This window comes from Cornus florida, unplaced genomic scaffold (genome assembly GCF_030987335.1).
Source record: "Cornus florida cultivar Cherokee Brave unplaced genomic scaffold, ASM3098733v1 CherokeeBrave_3.0.0_Hap2_Chr06, whole genome shotgun sequence".
In the NCBI taxonomy this organism is placed as follows: domain Eukaryota; kingdom Viridiplantae; phylum Streptophyta; class Magnoliopsida; order Cornales; family Cornaceae; genus Cornus; species Cornus florida.
Genome location: NW_026775576.1, coordinates 94,283,915 through 94,305,877, shown reverse-complemented (window position 1 = coordinate 94,305,877; position 21,963 = coordinate 94,283,915). Strand labels below are relative to the sequence as shown.

General features: G+C 34.7%; 2 protein-coding genes across 7 annotated transcripts; one reads left to right on the top strand and one right to left on the bottom strand.

Annotated features, from left to right (window-relative positions):
* Window positions 1-327: 327 nt before the first annotated feature.
* LOC132312989 (E3 ubiquitin-protein ligase RZFP34-like) lies at window positions 328-7,450 on the bottom strand. Of its 6 annotated transcripts, none has more exons than XR_009483356.1 (14): window positions 6,771-6,936; window positions 6,469-6,607; window positions 6,251-6,338; window positions 6,105-6,164; window positions 5,034-5,066; window positions 3,208-3,285; window positions 3,077-3,120; window positions 2,216-2,256; window positions 1,844-1,926; window positions 1,668-1,759; window positions 1,449-1,518; window positions 1,295-1,336; window positions 781-1,208; window positions 328-676 (listed from the first exon to the last, which is right to left on the bottom strand). XR_009483356.1 is itself a non-coding variant. In XM_059811586.1 (14 exons), the coding sequence occupies exons 3-14, from the start codon at window positions 6,549-6,551 to the stop codon at window positions 1,056-1,058; spliced, it is 867 nt and encodes a 288-aa protein (XP_059667569.1). In that variant the 5' UTR covers window positions 6,552-6,607; window positions 6,943-7,014; window positions 7,126-7,450; the 3' UTR covers window positions 328-1,055. The 6 variants fall into 6 exon arrangements, 5 of the variants coding, with proteins under 5 accessions (XP_059667569.1, XP_059667568.1, XP_059667567.1 ...); XM_059811586.1 differs by lacking the exon at window positions 6,771-6,936 and adding exons at window positions 6,943-7,014; window positions 7,126-7,450 and having other exon boundaries at window positions 328-1,208; XM_059811585.1 differs by lacking the exon at window positions 6,771-6,936 and adding exons at window positions 6,943-7,014; window positions 7,144-7,450 and having other exon boundaries at window positions 328-1,208.
* A 9,002-nt stretch (window positions 7,451-16,452) lies between these two features.
* LOC132312988 (zinc finger protein ZAT5-like) lies at window positions 16,453-18,296 on the top strand. The gene has a single exon (XM_059811582.1). The coding sequence runs from the start codon at window positions 17,280-17,282 to the stop codon at window positions 18,114-18,116; it is 837 nt and encodes a 278-aa protein (XP_059667565.1). The 5' UTR covers window positions 16,453-17,279; the 3' UTR covers window positions 18,117-18,296.
* The last annotated feature ends 3,667 nt before the right edge of the window (window positions 18,297-21,963 follow it).

The following is a 21,963-nucleotide window of genomic DNA, read 5'->3' as shown; positions in this document are numbered from 1 at the left end:
GTGACAAGTCCTGCATTACTTGTAAGAATTTCTCATCCATAGATCACTCAAGAAAGAATTCATGAAAGAAGTTAGGCCAATAGCGACCCCAAGAAATAAATAAATAAAAAATGACTGGAGCTTGCAAAATTTGAAGTAAATGAAAATAATGTATGAAGAAGTAGGATTTTCTTTTTGTAAAATGAACGCAGCAGAGGAGAGAGAGAGATCTCCAAGTTAAGGCATTATCAATGTCCTTTTCCTTAGACCATTGATATTTTCTAAACAAAACTGTAACGGCAAATGACGCGAAACCAAAATGCGAATGCGCCACAAGTGGTTAAAGCCTTGGGATGAAGTACAGTGAAGGACTTTACTATGCCAAAAATAAGATATTACAAGTTTCAATATTACAAGTTTCAACTCCCAAACCCTTGTTCTATCAAACCATACCACAAATCCTTTTTAATACCCTTATAGACTCTGTTACAAGAGTAGCCCTGGTCCTCAACCCGCAAGAGAGCGGGTTCTTTCGGGTCATAACCGGGTCAATGCCGAAACAAAATTCGAGCCACAACCTCAAGCTGTTTCAAGGACAATATCCCCAAAACTAACAGTCCGTCAACCTGGAGAACAAGCTACACTAGTGCTGTGCAGCCTGTGCATTGTTCATGGTTGAATTTGTCTCCTGGATAACCTAAATTTGTTTCAAGAAAACCATGAAGCCAAACATCAAAATCTGTCTCAAGACCATCAAAAAGTGACACATTTCTGAGGAAAAACAAATTTCCAATTTCATACCAATCAATCTAAGCATAGTACAGTGGACTTGTGTTCTTCCAGACAATAATTAGCCTAGCTTGTATCTAGTAGTAATGGGAATACAGATGAGAGCCCAAGAATGAGTAATCAAGTGAGATTCCTAACGCAATCAGAACAGAATGAAGGAATGGATCTTCCATCCCTTCCTGCTCCTTGTGCCAATAAAATTCCCCGCTTGGTAATGCACTACTGCTTGTCAAAAACAAGCTACCGCGAATTAGAAAGTCTTTCGGAAGTATTGGGAAAGAACCCAATCATCTCACCATCTGTGTGATTCCCGATGAGCATGAGGCAGGTCCACCTTGTGTCTGCCTCGTATTGTAGGAGTTGCATTTTAGGCACTTGTGTGCCACAATGTGAAAATTTACCTCAGATGTTTCCCCACAGTCATTACAGAGGATCCAAACCTATTTAAAACCAAAATGTAAATATTTTAGAAAATGTCACCTAGATTTAGTTAGCTAAGTATTACCACTTTATCATTCTTCCTTACCATCTTATTTTGGTATATTTGAGGCATGGTTGTTGAAGCAACCTGAATTCAGATTCACAAAAAAGATTAGTTAGGATAAAACAGGGGTTTCTTCAGGGTAGGATCACAACAGATCTCCTTATAATTGAGTTATATTACTGTATAATCTTTATACCTCCTGATCAAGGCTTTGCCACACACGGGACATATCACAGTACGATTTTGAGCAAACAGGGCATGAATACCTGCACCCTCAAAAAGTTAACATAAAAGCATATAGCCCAAGAACTAACAAAAAAGAACAAACAAGAGATTTCTGATATGAAATATATAATACAGTAATAAAATAAATGAGAAATCTAATATAACGGCTTATTATAGACGACCGACTTACTGGAAATGTTGCTCCATCTGCTTAACACATTCCAAATGAATAGTGTGCCCACATGGCAAGACAGTAATGTCCCTGGTTGTATCAAAAATATACTGCACAAAGATATTGAAAATCTCAGCAAAGAAGAAAAATAGGATTTCCCATATATATTCTCATATTCTTTCAGTCAGGTTTACCTCAAAACAAACAGGGCAGTTATGATGCATAGCTCTTTCCACGCAAATGTGTGAATCCTTCAACAACCTTGAATAGCAGCATCCTGAAACAGAAATCACAGGTCTCACACAGTTCAACATAATTATTAAGATCCCAGTGCATGAGGCTTCTGCCAATGCGAGGTCTGAGAAAGGTTAGATGCATGCAGCCTTAAACCCCACATGCGGAGAGGCTGTTTTTGTGACTCAAACACATGACCTCCAGGTCACAATAGAGCAACCTTACCGCTGCACTAAGGCTCACCCTCATCTCACACAGTTCAACTACTGAATGAAAAAATCACGGAAAGGAGCTCTCTTATATTGAATTTAGAAGTTCATATTGTTACTTACCGCATCTATTACAATGAAAAAAATTGTCTTCCCCTCCAGTTCTGCCATATGGAAAAACAGTGCAAAATGTTTACATAGAATGATATTACATGAAGAATATAGGATTACTAAAAATCATAATGATTTAAATCATTTAGTATGGTTTGGCTCTATCACGAAAGACGAATAATTGAACTCATAAGGAGGAAAAGTATGACTTAAGTCCAAAAATTAAGGTTGAAAAGGGTATGTGTTACAATGGTAGACTTGTCCTACATCGAATCCAAATTGGAAGTGACATGAGTATAAATGGGTGGGTATGCAGCACTACCCAACAGCTTAAGTTTTTGAGTAAATGGGCAAGCGCCCACCTATTACAGTTAATATCATAGCCAAACCCAGTCCTTGATCTGGTATCACGCCAAGCGCCCGGCCCGGGGGCATCCGGGTCTTCATCCCAAGTAGGCAGGGTGGTCCGACCGCAACGAGGGCGTTGCGTGGGTTTGGGTTGGAGAGAATGTTACTAGGGGAGACTTGTCCCACATCGGATCCGGATGGGAAGTAACATGGGTATAAATGGGTGGGTATGCATCACTACCCAACAGCTTGAACTTTTGGGTAAATAAGCAAGCGCCCACCCATTACAATAGGACAGAAAGAATGTTTCTCAAGCCTAGCAATGCCACCCGTTACAGTAGGACAAAAATAATGTTTCTCAAGCCTAGCAATGCCAAAGATAAAGTTATGATTCTAGTGCATGGTTAATCATAGAAACAGTAACAGAGATGGGAAGAAAAGAAAGTTATGATTCTAGTGCATGGTTAATCATAGAAACAGTAACAGAGATGGGAAGAAAAGAAATAATATAGAAAAGAATTTAACCTGCAAATTCCACATTTATCACAGTGATATTGCTTCTTTGAAACCTATAATAGAAATCATCTTGCTGTTTAAGTAAGTATATAACAACCGCACATGAATTCTCATCAAGGAATATTATCAAAAAGGCTTACATCGTCATCAAAGAACTTGCATTTCGAACAATAATACTTCCCCATGCAAACCCCACAACAAATACACTTTTGTCGAACCTGAAGGAAATCAAAGAAAAAGTAAAACCCAGTCATAAACATTGATCTTATCAACCCAACTAAGCCAAGTTAAAGCAAAACCTATACTTAATTTATGGTCAATTACTGAGGTTTGCCCTTATTACAGGTGGATGAAAGTTGGTTAAAGGAAGTAACGCTTACATCCCGTTAGCTTTCCGTCACTAACAGTTAAAAAAAAAAAAAAAAAAAGCGTGAAAGGTCATATTTACCCCTTTTTTTAATACTTCTATAAGAAAAATTTTAAACGGTGAAATGACCAACGCCCAACAATCATTAACCCCACTGAAATTCTCTCTCGCCTCACCCTCTCATTCTCCTTTCCATTGTCTTTCCCTGATTCCCATCAAACCGAAAATCTCTATCACCATCACTCTTCATTGGATCTTGTGCTAAAGCCATTAATGGGGGTGCATTGTGAGTTAGGAAGCACAGACACTTCTACGAAAGAGCCGTACCCGTATCGTACCAATGTCGGACATCGAGACTCCTCGGACACGTGTCCGACACTTTATATACGTATCCATAAATAAAAATTAATTTTATTATTTCGGACACTTCCTGGACACTTTACCGATACTTCCCGGACACTTCGCCGACACTTCTCGGACATTTCTAACACAAGTTTACCCAGTAATCTTGAAAATAATATGAATACTATCATGACAAAGTAGTAAAATAATAGTGTATATGATATAAAAATTATTACAATAATAATATAATTTCATTTTCTAATTTATTTCAGAGTAACTCTTACTGAATAGATGTTTAATAATTAAAAAAAAATTTATATTATTATGTAGTAGTGTCCACGTCGTACCCGTGTCCTACTTTTTAAAAATTTGACGTGTCAACATATCCGTGTCGAATCGTGTCAGTTTCCCATGTCCGTGTCCGTGCTACATAGATTGTGAGAATTCCCCAATAAGTAACTACAATACCCATGAAACTTAACTAAAATAGTATCAAAAATTTAATTACAAAAGGAATTTGTAAACCGGATGGATTAGTGTTTTGGGTACATAGAAATCCTTTAAAGCTAGATCAGGTTGTGTAAAAAGCACTACTTGTTTTCTTCCCACCAAATTCCCTTGTAATATATATATATATATATATATATATTGTCTCATTATACATATATATACACACGCACACACCTAGAGATAGATACAAATACACTACCCCATATTCATCAAAATCTTGATCATCAAAATTCGTCGTCACCGCCAATGCAACGAGCACAAAGACGGGTGAGTTCCCGAGGTTCACCAGGATGCCAAATTGGAAGAGGCAAGGTCGGAGACAATGTTAGTGACACCCCAACCATGCCTCCTTGAGAGTTGTCACCGGCGTCGTTGTGAGACCCATCTCTTTTCCCCCACAATACCTCTCGATCCCTCTCTATAGAACCATCTCTAAGATCCACTTGTGTTGCCTTTTGGGTAGTTTGAGAATTTTGGTAATTTAACGAGTAAAAAAAAGTGCCATTTCACAAGTTCAAGAGTATTTCGGTCATTTTAGCATCAAAGAGCTGACACAATCAGTAGACGGCAGTGGGTGTTACCGTGTTAGTGTAAAACGGAGCAAATCTCAAGGGGCTCATGGTGTCCCACAGGCGACAAGTTGTATCTAGGTGTAATAAAGACAAACCTCATAGGGTGTTAGTGTAATTTATTATTAATTTTAATATTGGTAGTTCTTCTATATGAGTTTCTAATGAGTAGACTCACATCTTGTTCTGTGTTACACAACGAGCAGATGACCTGAAAGACAAGTATAAACACAGATAATACTGGAACAGTATAACATTCTATGTTGCAGTAGTTAAAGAGGACTATATATATATATATATAAATGAAGTATGAAAGGTATTTCTTAAAAAAGAAAAAGAAAAAAAAAAAAGAAAAGTATGTCTAAAAAGCCAATAGAAAAACAAAAAAGAGATAAAGTAAATATAAAAAAGAGAAAAGGAGGATGAAGTAAATGCAGAAAAGAGAAAAGGAATGGGCTTGTTTGGTTCAATTTTGTAAAATTAGCTTTCAACAACTCAGAAAACATAAAACAGTTGTGGAAAGAAGATTTTTTTATCCTACTATTCAAAAAATAGTTTTGAACTCTCACTTCTCATAAAACTGAAAACTGGTCTCAGTGGTACAACTAAAATAAACTGGCCCAACATTTCTCAAGTGTAGTATCTGTTTTTATAAACTGAAAATTGTTCTCAGTGAGACAACGAAACTAAACAGGCCCAACATTTCTCAAGTGTTGTATCTGTTGTTACAAGACTTACCCAAATAAAAAATAAAATAAAATAAAAGGGAGAGAGAGAGGGAGAGAGAGAGAAATGGAAAGAAACTTTAGATATTAGCTAATCCTTATCCATGGAAGGTTGCATCTTGTGATGGAACCCATGACTTGTCCACACACCAAACAACATTTGAGAACATAAAAGTTATATAACACAGAGTCCCATGTGACCCCCAATGGAGTCCCAATCAGTCCACCCTCCCCCCCAAAAAAAAAAAAAATCTCATTCTCAAACTAGAGAGAGAAGGGAGTGTTTCACTTTTTCTCCTCCTCCTCTCTCTCTGTTTTTCTTCAATTTTCAACAAGTTAAAAGGAGAAAAGGAAGAACAGAAAACCTTTTAGTTAAAATGCCTTCAGAAAACAAAATTTGTTTTGAAAACAAACGAACAAAAAAATAAATAAATAAAACGTAGAGCGTACAAAGAAATTCATTTTTATCTAATAGAATTATGATTGAAACCACAGAGAGAGAGAGAGAGAGAAACAAAACTAACCCTTTTCAATTCATGACGAGGAATGTCATGCCTACTGAGGGGATCAACTTCTAGTGAATTCTGTTAAGAAAAAATTAAGATTAATTACAAAAATAATAATAATAATAATTTAAAAATAATTAAAAAAAATTTTATAAAAAACCAACCTTTGATTCGTTGTGGCAATGCCTGCAGTCGAATATCTCATCACAACAAGGGGCTATAATCTTGCACCTCCTTCTGTAATGTGAACACCTGAAAAATTATTTGTTTACAAAAATAACCAATTATTATTACTAGCAAAATACACGAAATTTTTTTTTAAAAAAATTACAGACAAAAAAGAGAAAAATAAAAAGAAAATTGGAGGAATTAGGAAAAATACCCAAAATGCCCAGATCCCATTTCCATGAGAGACACATCTTCTGATCCATGAGAAGTCATCTGGCTCTTGAAACCGCTCTCCATTCCCTTCTGATTGCTGATATAAATATATACCTTCTTTTAGTAACCTCAAATATTACCTGAAACCCACAACATGAAAATCAATCAATTCCAAAAAAAAAAAAAAAAAAAAAAAAAAATCAAATTTGCAGATACAGCACACATAAATACATATATTTTGACATATACACGTGTGTAAAAATAGAATTTGAAAAAAAATGAAATCGAAAATAAAAAGTGTACCCTTTAAACAGGGTAAGATTGGGGTTTGACTCTGCGATAAACAAGCCTGAGATACAGAAGCATTGGGGGTACACTTATTTGACGAAGGAGGCGAGCCCTCCATTGATAAAAGAGCAAAGTTCGTCAATAATACAAAGTTCTGTAAATACCAAATAGACCCCCATTTTCTTACTCTCTCATTCACTCATCACCCTCGTTTTTTGTGCACATGACGAGGCGACACGCCAGCGTTGGCCGACCAAGCCTATAATTTAATACATTCGATACGTGAGAGAGAGATTATCAGATAAACGGCGTCGTATCGTTGTTTAACCAAAGCAATTAAAAAACAAAAAAAGAAAAAAAAGAAGCTAACTTGAGAAGCGCAACCTACCAAGGCGATTTTAACGGTCACGAAAACCGATGCTTTCTTCTTTATCGTTAGACACTGCACCTTATCTTATTATACTCACAGTATCGATATATTTGTTTATGTGTGTGCGTGTTCTGCATAGGAGTATATATATATATATATATATATTTCATGTGCGTTTTATATAATCATATATTGAGCTGAGTAAGAACTGAGAATAGTCACTCGATCACAAGCTTTTTTCGGTTTTTATGACTCCGGGTCGGTGGGTGGCGGCAAAAACGGCGTTAATAAGACGGTCAGAGATTGATATTGCTATTAAGTACGTAACAAATGGAAGACTACTCAAAATAGTTCTGGTAATTAGACAAAAAGCAAAGGGGTACTTTTGGAGAAAATGAAAGTGACTGTTTTGGACGGAACAGAGAATCTGTGGGTGGCATTGTATGGATTTGTGTGGGAGGAGGATTCAGAATAGGACTCGGGAGAAAATGTATGTACAGGTTCATCGGATTTTTATTCATTGGGTCCCACCATGTGGGAGAGCCAATCAGCAGCCAACACCGAGTAGCCGTGTAGATATAGAACTCTAAATTATGTGCTTTTTTTTGGTTTGGATATAAAAAATAAAAAATTAGACTTTTTTATTGGTTTAATCCTAAAAAAATATTCCGTATAAATTTATCTATTTGGTTTCAATAGAGCTTTTTAGGACGATAATTTTCAAATTTTTATATTTAATTATTAAATTAAATTAGATTTTTTTAAATAAGTGTAACAATGAGAGAGCTCTCCTAATAATATTACCATTTAAGATTAATGGTTCAATTTTGATTTATGAATATTAAATAAAATTTAATAGGATCAACAAGATTCGCAATTTAAATGTTTGATTTGGTTCTTGGTCGATTTTGGTTCCATAAATGTTGAGTAATGCAACTCACGCCCATAAATTCATATATATTGATTTATTGATATTTGAGTCCACAAATTTGGTCAATTACTTAAAAACAAATTTTGTCAATAACTTAAATAATGCCAATACCACCATAAATTTTCATGTGAGTCTCATTTGAGGTGGATCTGATTATAATTTAATACTCTATTGTATCTCAAATTAAATGTTTACTTTTTTATTTTTAGCTATTCAAAATGAATTTTTATTTGAAAAGTCAAAGTATAATTTTTTATAATATTATTGATTTAAATTTCTTGAATTGAATTTATAAAAGGTAAAACATCACATTATGTGAACCCACTATAAATATATTTGGTAATTCATTCACCACCAATATAATAAAAAAAATATTAAAAATTAATTATGTTTTTCACTTTGGAAATAATTTTCTTATTTATTATAAATTGACAAATAGATGCCTCCCTATTTTATGGTCAAAATAATCTGGGAGTGCAATTTAAGGAATATGATTCATGTATGCATTAAAAGTTGGATTTGGCCTCACTGTAATTTAAAAAAATGAACCATAATTTGAATTTACAATTTTTTTTTTTTTTTTTGGGCACCAAACAAGAGAGAAAGGAATACAATCAAGAGATAAAGCATCTAAAAACCACTTGGGCCAGACACTCCATTCAAGATCACCACATTTGGCCACCAAGGCTTGGGATGGCAACGGGGTGGGTTTGGAACGGGTTTCCCTAAATCTCGTCCCATCCAGTTTAATTTTTGGCAAGTCCATGCCCACCCCGTGCCTCGAGACGGGTTGGATTTTCATATCCATCCCCGCCCCATTAAGAAATATTGTGCCCCATGCTTGCCCCCCTATCACAATTTTCTTGGCTCATAAATTGATCCGGTGTCCCCATCTATCTTCCACAATTTTCTTGGTTGAATAGCCTTGTCACACCCCAAGATCTAAATCCCAGATTGTGAACACATTAAACTAATAACCCCATCCAAAATACTAACCTCCCCGTAACCTGTCTCACATACACAACATTCACCTATTCATTCCCATTACAGTCCCATATAAGAAAATAAACAAGTAAAATACATCATTTATAATTGTAAAATCTCAGAGTCTGTAATAGAGTTTATTACACAGCAGGGATGTACTGAACTAACTATATACAACATAGTGCCTCATTATTATACATTATCTGTTATACCAAAAAAAAACACCACAACCACAAGTCCCGACTCTGTCTACAGCTGAGGAGGAACGTCCTCTATAACATCCTTGTCATGCCCTGAAAAGATATGTATAAAATAGGAATGAGCAATCACAGCTCAGTAGGAGTTACCTAAAGTGCACTCCTTAATACCCCCGTGAATCCCAACAAAGAATATGAGATAAGGGGGTCATACAGGCTCAGGAAAATAATATCATGTAAGATAATGAAAATGAAATGCAGTGCAATGCTAATGCCAATGCCACCTACACTTCCCACTTCCCGAACCTCAACCAACCACACTTATCTTAACAGTTAATGTATCCGGCCTAGGGTAATCCTTAGCACCACGAGAAGAAAATTGATCATCTGTATCTAACCCAGGGTAATCCCCAGCGCCATTTGGGCCTAGTGACTCAACCACATGCAGAGTATATCTCTACATCCTTTCTAGATCCAATAACGACACGGACACGAGGTAATCCCCGTCATCCGGCATCTAAGACCTTTTTTCTTATTTTATTTTCAAAAGCCATTTAGCCACATTTCCAACTTCTCATTTCATCCCAAATTCATCCCCAATTAATGCAAGATGAATGTATGTTTTCAATAGTACAATATAACAACACTTCAGTCTTAACATTCAACTTCAGCTCATGCATAGTTAGTATTATCAAATTCCGTTTTCTACAAATCATAGCATTTTCATATTTTAAAACACAAGTCTATAAACTAATCATTAACAAAAATTCAATATGGCAGCACACTTTATCATGATATAATATTACAACATTTTAGAATTTTCAATTAAACATGTTGTTATTTAACCCACACAATCATACAAGACATTTTAGGCACCTAACTTATTGTAATTTCAAGAAAAATCATATAATTTCAAATAGGCTAATGTGCACGAAAATTTTCAATTTGAACACATTATAATATAACCAAAAATTTCAGTTTTTAAACTACACATACCATGCTTGAAAGAAAGACACAATTTTACTCAATTTAGAGGTTCAACAGCCAATAAACAGCCTCTAAAACAGCCCCAAACACAGCCTAAAAAACAGCCACAATACAGCCCTTTTTTAAAACTCAGCAGTGAAGAGATAATTCCAAACTTAATATCAAAAGAACGAATATGACTAGAGGAACATTTTTCATTCACACACCCACACCAAAATCTCATCAAAAGTTCATCAATTTCAAGCCTAAAAGAATGACTATGGATGAGGGATAAGGGCACGAAAATTGTTCTGCAGATTGTTTTGTATCTATCTCCTCTCAATGCACTACACCAGTCATCACACACACACACATATTATACAGCCAAGTGCCCTTCCACATGTCAAGCATGCACTAAGTCAAAGGTGTGACCATAGCAATGACTCAATTGTCCCTCCAACTTTTCCAAAATCACTAAAATACTTTAGTAACAACAATTTCCTATACTACCCATCATGAAACATAAAAATGACATTAAAATAAATAAATAAATAAACAAATCATCACAAGCCCGAACAGAAAAAGACAAAGAATAGATCAATCCATCTGCCTCGATCTGCCTAAGAAGAATAGATCAAATAAATTATAAAATAAGAGATATTATATATATATATATATATATATATATGTAAGTATAAAAAAAAAAGGAGAAGAAGAACTAAAGAAGAATAGATCTACCTGCGTAAGTGTGTGCATCTACCTGAGAAAGAGAAACAGAGACTGGTGAGGGAGAGAGGGATTGAGGTTAAGGATTTAGTTTTTGACTTTTGACTCTCTTTGTCTTCCCTTAATACGCCGCTCAGTTCACACATAAGGCTTAAGAAATTAGAGTTGTAAGAAATTGGTAATTGGGTAAGCCGGTAAAATAAGTTATTAATATTATATATATGTGTGTCTATATATATATATATATATAGTTATATAGTTATATGTTTAACGGGGCATGCGGGGCGGGGCAGGGCCCCAGGCGGATATATACAGGAACCCTTACCCGTCCCGTGACTCGCGACGAGTACAAAATTTATATTCATACCCGCCCCAACAGTATAAAAGTTATTAACATATCCGTTATTAATGGGGTGGGACGGGATGGTAAAAATTAACACCCCTAACCAAAGCCATCCTGCTCACCAAATGAGCTACACAATTTCCACCCTTAGGCATGCTAAGGAGGACCCCTTAGCAGACATTAATCAAACTAGAAACATCATTAAACGCAACAGATAAAGCCTCCACCAAAGGCTTAAACATCATCACTGGTTGACAATCCCCTTCAATAATCACATTGTGATAGCCCCAGAGGTGGAGCAGCGAAAGGCATTCCCAAAGAACTAGGCCTTCGACCAGAGATGGACCCCCAACATTTGAAAGAAACACCAAGGCCACTTTTATAGGCTGACCAAGATGATTTCTAAAAACCATACCTCCACCACAAAATTTTCCAGAATGATTGAAGGCCGCATCAAAATTAAGCTTGAGAAATCCCATTGGAGGAGCACTCCACCTCACAAGAGGTTGGACTGAAGAAGGAGAGGGAGATAGGAAAGAAAGTAACTCGGACTGCCTAAGGATCTCCAGAAATTCAACAAAATCCTTAAGAGCTTTTTGAGCCGCCGCAAAAGGGTCCCATCTACGTTGTTTATGGATAAGATCATTTCTGCGCTTCCAAATGGTCTAGCAAATAAAGGCAGCGAGGCTAAGACACTACGCTGGGCAATCAGACCTATTCCGGTATCCAATTCAATGCAGTTTATATGGGCTTGCAAAGAATGTATTGACTTGGCCCAATGCATCCGTTGAAAGAATTCTTGCTAAGTGTTTTGCTAAAACTTACAATAATAACAAGCAAATATATAAGTAATGGTGTTTGTGGATGGTTTCTAAAAATTGAAAAGTTGAATATACTTATGTTGTGTTTGAGAGCGCAGATTTGCCTTCTTTCGATTATAAATTTATGGTGTTGATTCGTGCTCTTAAATATAACATTAATTATATGTACATTTAACATGAATATTGTACTTGATGCATTCTGTTTTATATATAGTCGGACTACTCAAAGGGTCTTGTTATGGCGTCATGTATAACATATGTGAATATAGTCGGACTACTCAAAGGGTCTTGTTATGGCATCACGTATAACATTAGTGAATGTAGTCTGACACGGAAAAATATTCCACTTTGAAACTTCAACAATTCAGGTTCCGTTTGTTTCATCGTAAATTATTTTTCATGTAAATCATTTTACTCCCAAATGACTGAAATGGTTTTCGTAAGTACGTCATTTTTCACACATTACCTTGGGTCATCTAACCATCTGTATTTTTATTGAACCCATATATCTTTCTAACAACTAATCTTTTTCAGTCTTCCCAATTTAAAAATCTAATCTTCAGTCTTCTCTCTTTATATGTACACATAAAGTGAGAGGAGAGAGAAAGAGGAACATAAATTTGGGTTAGTCGAGGAACAGATTTGAGTCGAAAGCATGTTATGGTATATAGAGAGAGTAGAGAGAGAATGTAACGTGGAGAGGGAGGGATGGTTTAGTGCAGAGAAAGAGAGAAAGTAATAAGGAGAGCGTGGGAATGGTTTAAGGGGTACTATTTCCTGTTTGTGTGAGAGAGAGTTAATTGTGAGTACTATTTCCTGTTGGTGAGGAATAGTGAGAGTTAATTGTGAGTACTATTTTTTGTTAGTGAGGACAATTGTGCACAAAAGTTGATTTAGAAAATATTTTACGGACAACTAACAAACACAAAAAATAAAAAAATAAAAATATATATTTTATATAAAATTATATATTTTACATCTAAAAAAACAAACCTAAATTCCGATGTTATACCTAGATATTACAACGAAAATAATAAATAGTATGAATGAGACTAATTGGCACTCTCACCGCGAGGTCCACGCCCCTTTGTGAGGGTGCATAATACTCGGATTCAGACTGCATATTAGCACTATAATTATACTTTTATAGTTTGGTGTATCTATGTGTAAAATTTATATATTTAAAGTGCGATAGATATGCAATGGGACCGATTTATTTTGTTGTAATATAATGAATGATGAATAGAAGCCCACGGTATGAAGCCTGGATTTGCTAGGTGAAAGCAAGACATTAGTTAATGGATAGTGTCACTTTGTTGAATTAATCCTTGTAATCATCGTTTTGAAACAAGTTGATCGAGATGATGATAGTACAGCTTTATTAACAGGAAAAAATGGGGTGGACCTTAATTTATATTTAAATCAATGCCAGAGACATCTCTCATTTGATTAATATCACAATAACACTCTGTTCCAGTGCATGAGTGACCACAACAATTACTATTTTATTGTGTTTCTTTGTTGGTTCAGGCAAGTTTTTAGCCCTTCTGTTGTAATGTTTAGAATTTAGATATAAGAAATTAATTTATATTCAACTAATGATGAAGTTTGATTTATTTGATTAAATAATTGGAGACCATGTATAAGTACAATGTATAGAGTCAAACCCCGATCGGCTGTTTGTACTGTCTTTATCTGGTGTTTGTCTAGAATTTTGTCTTCCAAAAAGGGCAGTTATGTAATGTACTACATGCCAACAATTAATTATGATTATTGTTAGTGTAAAAAATAAATAAATTAACTCCTATATAAAAAATGTGCAAAAAAATACTCTCGTTATTTAGTATCTTCATATAAATCTCTAACATTTGAAAATATGTCTGAATTACTCCATAATCTTTGTTAACAGTCAATTGATTCAAAAGATTTTATAAAATTTTCAAAATACCCTTAATATACATTTTAAATTTTAAATTTTAAATTAGTATTTTTTTATTTTTATATTGCATTTAAGGCATTTTAAATATTTCAGTCTTATTTGCTCAATTTGAAAAACATAAGGATTTCATAACAAAAACTGATCAATAAAGTACATGGCTAGAAAGGTAGGGCATATTATGTACAATATAAGGATTTTTTAGACACCATATAAGTATTTGCACATTTTGTATGTGACATAGATTTTTTTACAATTTACCCTTATTATTATTATTATTTTTTATTCTTAATTTGACAACAACTCACACAATCACTTTGTTTTTATTAGGACTTGAGCCCCTTCGGTTTTGGATGGTGAAAATATACTATGGTACTAAATTACACATCAATAATTAAATTATAGAATTTTTTTATAGTTTAGGAAACTCCTTGAATTTCAGTTGTTCATTTACAAATGTGGGAGAACTGAAAGGAGTGATTTTTGTGGTATAATAATGTTGGTGTTGTGTGTGTTTGTATCGTTTAGAGTTGGAGATGTATGGAGTCTATGGACCATGGAAGGAAGAGTAGAAGAAGAAACAACTAAAATAAGAAGCAATGCGAAGTATTCAAAATAATGCAACCAATTTTGGAAAAACCAAAGGATGCTTTACTTGGCTTACACACTCGATCTATATATATATATATATATGCCACCTATATATATTAATATATAAATGATGGTGGCATCAACCAGTACGTTACGTGTCCTTCACAATTAGACTAAACCGTAACGGCATGATCTCGAATCGCTTTTATTCTTGACCTCCCATACTTCCTCCTCCATTCACTTCACATGAAGAAGTTGATTTATGTTACAACTTGCAATTCACAAAAGTCTCATATATATATATATGGGTGGATTAGTCACATTGCAAGATAAAAAATTTCAACACAAAACCTTAGCTCCATACTTTCCATTGCGAGAGTGTCCATTGCGAAATGGTGTCTGAAATAGTTTGCATGGTTAGTCTCCATCTTGGTGACTGTTCTAACTACCATGCATGTGATCGAAGTTGTGAACAAAGCTTAGATTGTAGTATATATGTACCATCACAGAGAAGCATCTTTGAATTTTGCATCCCATATATACGCCAATCATATACCGTATGGTACATGATAACATGTGCGAAGCATAATATACATACACACACACACACACACACACACAGCATATATTAAAAATGAATATAATTAAAGAGTCAACTTCAGGATGCCCCCAATTAGATGATACCATAACAGTAACAAACTAAGTGGACTTAGCTTTCTCCTTCAATTTGTTTTTACTGATTCTAGTAGGAAAAAGTTAAAAAGGTGTTATAGTTTTCTCCATTTTAATCCTGTATATAACTAATAAATATAGAGACACATACCTGATATCGAAATTCATTTACAACTGAATGATATTCTACTCAAACTTCATAATTTATCTTTAATTGGATTAGATTTACACTAATTTCTGTGATTTTATTTTAAGATATTGATTATTTTAAGATATTTTAATAAAGCATGCGATAACCATCATCATTGATGACTTAGATTATTTGATTTAATTTGCTGAAGTTTTAACCTGTTATATATGTTTGAAAGTATCCGCATTGACGACTTAGATTATTTGAAATTAGAAGGACGTGCTTCTTAACACAAAATTAATATATTTAGAATTAATAACTTTATTAAGCGTTAAATTAGATTATTAAACAATATTAATATATAAGTGTGTGTATATATATAGGAATATATGTGTGTGTGTATATATATATATATTCAATTGCGAAAAGGTTGTGAGGCGGAAGTCCCACCGCATATACATGTTATGACAGTGACATTCCCATTAAACCTATGTTGAAGTTTAAAGATTTGCCAACTACTTAACAAAGCACACGTATTACTTACAAAGTGCGGATATAAAGAAGCCGATGCAAGTCACTTCGTGTTATCCTTATCATACACCATTTGCATCTATTAATCACAATGTGTTTTTCGTTTTCTTTCTTTTTCAATTATCAACTTGAAATAGTAAATCCATTTGTACATCCGGATCCAAAATTCTATTTATAATTATGATAGTTATTGTCTCACGTACTTTTTATATAATTTTATCATAAGATTTACTCATCCAACCAATGACCAACAACATTCGTAGTTATGCAATATATTAATCTTTGCACAAGAGTGGTGGTATCTAAACAGATTCAATCAATACATGAATACTTAATTCTACTTTGAATTACAATTTAGAGTTCAAATATCGGACAATTACTGATTTATGTGAGTGAATATTGACAGTTACGATGACATCAGCTCAGATTCACTTAATCAAAATTTTAGATTGTTGGCTTCCCAATCATTACTCATCTATTTAATTTTTCAATCATCAATGACCATGACCAATTAGTCGGAATAAGATAGTTCCTTTAGTAATTTTCATTTCACCATTCAAAAAAAAAAAAAAAATTATGCATATAGCCGGCGCAAATTTTGGGTCATGGTCCGTCCAAGAAGTGATAAATAATAATATTGTATAGTTTATAATACAAAGTGGGTAGGGTCAACTGCACATGTAATTGCTTGATTAAGTGTCTAATACAAAAAAAAAAATTTGAACTAATCCAAACCATCACACTAAACAGATAAAAGCCACCTTACTTGTCGAAAAACACTCTTCACCACCACCTCCAACTCTCAATATATATATAGTTATTAGTTAATTTTATCCATAATAATGAACTGTACAAAGCAGCAAAGAAAGTAATTAATACTACTAAATAAAAAATTAGCAAGAAAGACACATTAAATAATGAAGGAAAAAAAAAAAAAAAAAAAAAGTTGGGGGATTTGCGCAAATTTCTGTGGTGACAGACGAGTTATACTTGAAGGAATCGTTGGCAAAAAAGTAATGGGTTTGCTTGCTTCAAAGCCAACCGAATCTTACTCGCTTCTTCACCTCCTCATACTTGTTCTTAAATTGCATCATCTCTCTTTCTCTCTCTAAATATATACATACACAACTGTGTATATATATATATGTTGCCTATATATATAACTTCCAAGGTTGGTAATGCAAAGAAAGATTGGTGGACATACTCGTTGTTTACTATTCACGGGTCGGCTTCTATCTACACTACATAAACCACCCCCTCTCTCTCTCTCTAACCATCCACTACCTACAATAACATCCACTCTATTACCCCTCTCTCTCTAGACTGATGATCAATATGGAAGATCAAGGAGAAGTTATGGGGTCTAAAGATTACACACAAATAATCAGAGGAAAGCGCACCAAGCGCCAGAGACAAGAGTCTCTGCTCGCGTTAACCATGGCTACTTCCAGCTCAACCAGCATCGCGGAGGAGGGTGGTGGCAGTGGCGGTGGTGGTGAAAATTCCGGGGGACTTGATATCGTCGCCACTTCTCCCACTAACTCAATTGAATTGATGGCCAAAAGTACAGAAGAAGAAGAAGAAGAAGACATGGCTAATTGTTTGATTCTTTTGGCTCAAGGCGGCGGCCAAACCCTAAAACCACCCGAGCGGGTGGCTCCAACCACCAACAAGGCGGCCGGATTGTATGTCTACGAGTGCAAGACATGTAACCGGTGCTTCCCTTCATTTCAAGCCCTCGGTGGACACAGAGCGAGCCACAAGAAGCTTAAGGCCACTCAGGTGGAGGGAAAAAAAGCCGCATGGTTACTGGGCGAGGAAGATAGATTTGAGAGCGAAACAACAACCCTTTCGCTCCAAATTTCAAATAGGGTTTTGTCGAGTAGTAACAAATCCAAGGTTCACGAGTGTTCAGTATGCGGCGCGGATTTCACTTCCGGCCAAGCTTTGGGTGGTCACATGAGGAGGCACAGATCGGTCACTATGGTTCCGGGCAGTCCTGAGTCGACTCAAGAAGCCAAAAAACCTAGAGGCATTCTGTCCCTAGACCTAAATCTTCCGGCACCGGAAGCCGAGCACCGAGAATCCAAGCTAATTCCCTTCTCCTCAAAAGGAAAAGTGATGGTCTTCTCCGCATCTTCTTTGATTGATTGCCATTACTGAACTGCAAAACCATATATTTTAATTCTTATATATATGGATTTGAAATTATCATAGCCAAGATGAATGTGTAATATTGTTTTTCGATCATTAGATTACTCATACTCATAAATATTGATTCTTTGAATTCTTTTATATATATTTGTGTATTGATCGATCATCTTAGTTGAATTCTTTGAGTGAGTGGTTAGTGTTCTTGGTGGCATTTGATTCACAAAAAGTTAGTAATGTCTTTATTTTTCCTTTGGGGTAGGTTTTGAATCCATTTTTGTTCCTTTTTGAGTGAGGTTGACGGCAGAGAGAGACAAGGGTTTGACACCATTAGGTCCATTACCACCACCGCCACAACCAAAAGTGGTGAATTAGGTTCCTTGTTTCATTCACAAGAAAGCTAAAGCTCTCTCTATCCACATATATGTCTGTTTCATTAAATGACAAATAAATTAATATATAGTGATATATGTGCTGCAAATTGCTAGCTATATAAGTCTGTAACTGCCCTTCTTCTTTGGGTCATCTGTACTACTCTTCTGTCGTGCCATTAAGTAACATATATATATATATATATATATATATATATATATATATGCCTTACTTGACACACAATCAGAAACGCGTTTGTTATACATGTATGCTTGTCTGTCACATTAATTAATTATTTTTCTCATTCAATCAAAATTCATTACGGTTATTAAACACATGGTGGATTTTGCAAACAATTTTTGGGAACATTTACTTGTTATTAGTCTACTTTATTATCGATCCATAGCTTTTAAGAAGTTAATGTGATTAAAGAGGTCAAAATAAAGTTAGCTGAAACCTCACATTATCGTATGGAGTATCGAATAGGTGCTCTAGATTTAAAATAGATAACAATTTTTTTATATATATATTTCACAATTAAATTGTTTTGGAAAAACAATTAAACAAACAGTATTATACTTGAATCGAACATGTGAATGAATATATGTAGCATTAATTCTCAGTAGCCATACCAATTTAGGAAGGTAGTACACCTCATTCCATGCATGGTCCCTCCCCTAACCAAATTACTACTAAATCAATCAAGAATCAAGGTCTCTTTTTCGTCCAACAAACCACCAAATTCATAAACTTTCTTTTTCTTTTTTTCTTTTTTTAAACTTTATGATCAATTAACCATGTATATATATATATACAAAGTGCAAAAGTTTTTAACTTTCATTGTCTGTATATAATTATGTGTGTGTCAGTGTGTGAGAAAGTGGTTCCCCTAGCTACTAGCCAATTTAACCGTATTGCTCATGCAAGTTGTCAAGGTGAAGAACATGTGACCTCATCAAAAAGTAGGAGACAGTGCCACTATTCAGAGTAAGATCAAACATGACAAGGTACTTGTACCTAGTGTTTTATTTTATTTTATTTGTCGATTTTGTACGTTCACTTTCTAAGGAAATAATTATATGGAGTATAAAAGTATTTTTTGGTATATGTATGTGTGTCAATATATACACAAGTGTATGTACGTATATATATAGATGTAGAGAGAGAGAGAGAGAGAGAGAGCGCGACACAGCAAAGTGGCAAGCTCATCGATCTAATGTTTCAGTGTATAGTAGGTGCATTAATATAGTGCATATTTGGTGGGTGTTGAGAAGCCACGCATGTGACCACTTTTCGAGACAGAGAGAGATTGTCCATTATTCATGGCTCTTAAGGAGGCATTAATTTTAATTTAATTTTATTGAAGTTACTATGCTTTTAATGCTTTGGCCCATGGACACTGGTTACTCGTCAACAACCTAAAAGAATCGGAGCACATGCACACATTGCTTATACGAATCAGTTGCTCAATCCACTAACAAATCTAAGTGTAAGAGTATTGTCAAACAATCTATTGTTGATATTGACGTTTCACTATTAATCTTAGTCTGGATTGATTTAAAGACTTTATGATTAAGTAATGATATCTGTTTTACCTTTTAAAGTAATTGATAAAAGTTAAATCCTCAAATAAATAAATTAGGTATGTGAATTATGTGTGAGCGGTTTTGCCAAAGAAAAAAAACAAACAAAATTATCTCATGTTCTACTCCCTCTCTCTGTCTCCTTCTAGACTTCCAACTTCTATTTTACCTTTATTAAAAATTTTAATTTATCACTGTTTTCTCTTCCACATTAAAATTTGACAACTTCTTTTTACCTATGTTAGAATTCCAATTGACACTAGCCATGACAGCAAAACCAAAGTATGCTCATTCATTGACAGCTCCACGTGGTTCTTCCCCAATGCCATCATTGCCATACTACCACAGCTACAATGCCACTCCACTCTCCCCATTCCAAATTCACAAAGACAGGACAAATACAATTGGAGTCCTTCTCCCTCGGGTACATTCTCAATAGCTGCAACAATGAAGCATTTCAACAACCATTTGGTTTCCCTTCCTTGGACACACCTGGTCTGGACCAAACCTTCTATTCCCAAGCATTCATTCACACTATGAGTTGCCATTACAAATTGTCTATTCTTCAAATGCGCATATGTCAAGCCCTTGTGGACATTTATTCAAGCACATTGTGCATTCCATAATTATAATTAAATACAATCACAAATGTCATTAATAAAAATAAATAAGTTAAAAAAACGAAAAATTCATAATTATACATAAATGAAAAAAGAAATTTTTTGAAAAAGAAAACAAAAATTAGAAAAGGAAAAATATATTGTATACAATTAGAAGAATTTGAAAATTTGAGGGGGCACTATTTAAAATTACCATATAAGAATATGTATATAACAAAAATATGCATCTATGTATAGTAAGTTGGAGCAAAGTGAGGGGGAGCACGTGTCCCCTCTGGGCCTTAATTGGCTCCGCCCCTGTACATACCCACAGCAATTCAATCTAAAAAATGTGTCTTGCCTCTCTGGTATACAATGTGTGGAATAAACGTAATCACAGAATTTTCAAGAAGAAATGCCTATTCGCGAACTCAGTCCTTCACCTCACTTTGGACTCTGTGAGAACACAACTTTTCACATCATCAATTCCTCCTATAACGAATGCTCGAAGAACTACTGATGAATGGGAATTGCCTGAAGCGATTTTCCGTCCCCCACCAAAACCGTCGTATCAAACATCAAGATCATGAAGGTTGGAGGCAGTGATCTCCATGATTACCGGAATGCACAATCGTAGCCTGTAACGGTCATATCCTTCATTGTTTTGATGTTCAGGTAGGGGTTTTTGTCCCTGGTTTGGTCTAGTTAGGCCTCATCTAATTGGGCCTCAAGTCTAATAGTTATAGCCTTCGGCTAACATAGTGTATTGGGCCTTTGTAATTTTGTCCATATATATAAATATTGAAAGTTTCACTCTCAAAAGAAAAAGAAAAATGTTAGGATTCCAATTTATCAATGTTTTCTCTCAAAGATTAAAATTTGACATCAAAGCTAAGCTTGAGATTTTCATTTTGAAATTTAAGTGTTTGTTGTGATGATAAAAGTGTAATTTATTTTAAGGTAATGATACTTGCACGGATTTGTTGTAGTGAATTATCTAAGTGAATGTTTCTAATTTGTTATTTATGCACAATACATGTAAGTGGAGGGCCCACTCCTTTATAATTACTCTAGTAAAAAATCACCTTATCTGCCAACTGAACTGTTATACCATTTTGCCTAACAATTCGGTGCATGATTTCAGTATAAATATCATTTCCCTTTATTTTCTGTACACATATTCAGTAGGTTTTTATCTATTTATATGATAATTTACAAATTTAAAAAGGATTAGAGGCAGTCTAAGTTTTTTTTTGTTTCCACCTAATTGTATCTATTATTCTCAACATAGCATCTCAATGGATA